The sequence below is a fragment of the Dipodomys ordii genome, unplaced genomic scaffold (assembly GCF_000151885.1).
Source record: "Dipodomys ordii isolate 6190 unplaced genomic scaffold, Dord_2.0 Scaffold71, whole genome shotgun sequence".
In the NCBI taxonomy this organism is placed as follows: Eukaryota; Metazoa; Chordata; class Mammalia; order Rodentia; family Heteromyidae; genus Dipodomys; species Dipodomys ordii.
This window is the reverse complement of record NW_012267287.1, coordinates 2,500,463-2,502,532: the sequence shown is the minus strand read 5'-3', so window position 1 is coordinate 2,502,532 and position 2,070 is coordinate 2,500,463. Positions and strand designations below refer to the sequence as shown.

The 2,070-nt window shown below is 59.2% G+C and overlaps 1 protein-coding gene across 1 annotated transcript in view; it reads left to right on the top strand.

The window, feature by feature from the left end:
- The first annotated feature begins 1,584 nt into the window (after positions 1-1,584).
- The window catches only part of Cpz (carboxypeptidase Z), a 14,160-nt gene continuing 13,674 nt past the window's right edge, over positions 1,585-2,070 (top strand). Inside the window, exon 1 of the mRNA XM_013023887.1 lies at positions 1,585-1,954. Coding sequence (XP_012879341.1) covers positions 1,870-1,954 — 85 coding nt within the window. The 5' untranslated portion in view covers positions 1,585-1,869. The remainder of the gene's footprint in view (positions 1,955-2,070) is intronic.

Sequence of the window (2,070 nt, the reverse complement as noted above, 5' to 3'; positions counted from 1 at the left end):
CCCCCATATCAGGGTTTGAACTCAGGTTCTTTCTTGGGGTGCTGCCCCCCATATCAGGGTTTGAACTCAGGGCCTTGTGTTTGTGTAACATGCTGCCCACCATTTGAGCCGCACACCCAGCTGGCCTTGCTGCTGGTTATTCTGGGATGGAGTCTAGCATGATCAGACTCGGTATCTCAGCCTCCTAAATAGATTACAGGTGTAATCCTGGCATTTGGTTCATTGAGTGGTTTTGAAATGTACCTATCCAAAGTGCCCTGGCCCATGCTGAGGGCAAGGCTGGCTCTCCAGAGGCAAACACGCTGGCTGTCAGATTTGAGCAGTGATATGTTTACGTGGAGGGCTGAGATGCAACCATCAGGAAAAACTTTCCCCATACAAAGGTCAGTGCTGTAGACCAGTAGACTGTGTGTGTGTGTGCATTTGTGTATGTGTGTGCATGAATTCATATGTGTATGCATGCGTGTATGTCTGTGTATATATCTGTGTGTCATACACACACACACACACATGTACCCCAGTAGTGGGGCTTAAACTCAGGGCCTGTAGCTCTCACTTGGCTTTTTGCTGAAGGCTGGTGCTCTACCACTTGAGTCACGCCTTCACTGCTAGTTAATTGAAGATAAGAGTCTTTAGACTTTTCTGGACTTTCCTGCCCTGGCTGGCTTTGAACTGAGACCCTTAGATCTCAGCCTCCTAAGTAACAAGGATTGTAGTCATGATCTGCTGCTGGCGCCCTGCTGGTAAAGTGTTTTGATCAGGGAAGGCTGAGCGTGAACAGCCCTGACATTCTAAGCTTTGACAAGGAAAGTGGCAAACTCTGACACATGTGGTGTGGTTGACGGGTGGGAGGAGTGGGCGATGTGAGGGTGTGGCCTGAGCTCCTGTGCGGGCCGTGCCCGGGCCGAGGCCTGAGAGGTAAAGCGGCTGAAGCCCATGTGCACTGGTGCTGCAAAAATAACCACGAGAGACACAAAAACATCCAAGAGCCTGGGCACTGGTGGCTCACGCCCGTAATCCTAGCCACTCCAGGGGCTGAGGTCTGAGGATCGCGGTTCAAAGCCTGCATGATCATGACACCCTTCTCTCCAATGAACCACCACAAAACTGGAAGTGGAGTTGTGTCTCAGGTGCTGGAGTATTAGCTTTCAGCCAAAAAGCTCAGGGACAGTGCCTAGGCCCTGAGTTCAAGCAAGCCCAGCACTGGCTCCAAAGCAAAAACAAAACAACACAACTGCCCAGGGTCAGGAGCCTCTGCTTCCTTCTGCCCGGGCTTTCGCTGTCCTGGGGGTGCGCAGCGGGGCCAGGCTGCTGACCCGGCTTCTCATCGAGGCTCTGAGCCCAAACTCGTGGGTCCGAGAGGGCCTAGCCCGGTCCTCCGCCCGCGGCTGTGAGCAGGTTCTTGGAGACTCTGCTTCGCGGCTGTCTTCCTCGGGGCTTGTTCCAGTGTCTGCCGGTCTGCCGGCCACCCCTCACCAGGGCCGGCTCCCCACCGTCCCCATTTGGCAGATCTACCACCCCTGGGTTGGGGGCCGCCAGGTCCCGGCTCTCCGCGTGACCCGCTCACCCTGTCCCCCAGCCACCTGCGTGGACCTGCAGCTCAGGACGTGCGCCGACGCGGCCTACAACCGCACGGCCTTCCCCACGCCCCTGGAGCACCGGTCGCGGGAGGCGGTGGAGTTCAGCTTTGAGTACATCCTGCTGGGCGTCCTGCACCACCTGCTGGAGGGACAGTGCAACCCGGACCTGCGGCTGCTGGGCTGCGCCGTGCTGGCCCCCAGGTGTGAGGGCGGCCGCGTGCGCAGACCCTGCCGGCGCGTCTGCGAGGGGCTGCGGGAGGCCTGCCGGCCGGCCTTCGACGCCATCGACATGGCCTGGCCCTACTTCCTGGACTGTGCCCGCTACTTCGCCCCGGAGGAGGACGGCTGCTTTGATCCCCTGATGCTGCTCCGGGGTAAGCAAGGCCACGGGGGCTCGGGGGCCATGGGGTGGGAGACGGGGCCACGGGGGCTCGGGGGCCATGGGGTGGGAGACGGGGCCACGGGGGCTCGGGGGCCATGGGGTGGGAGA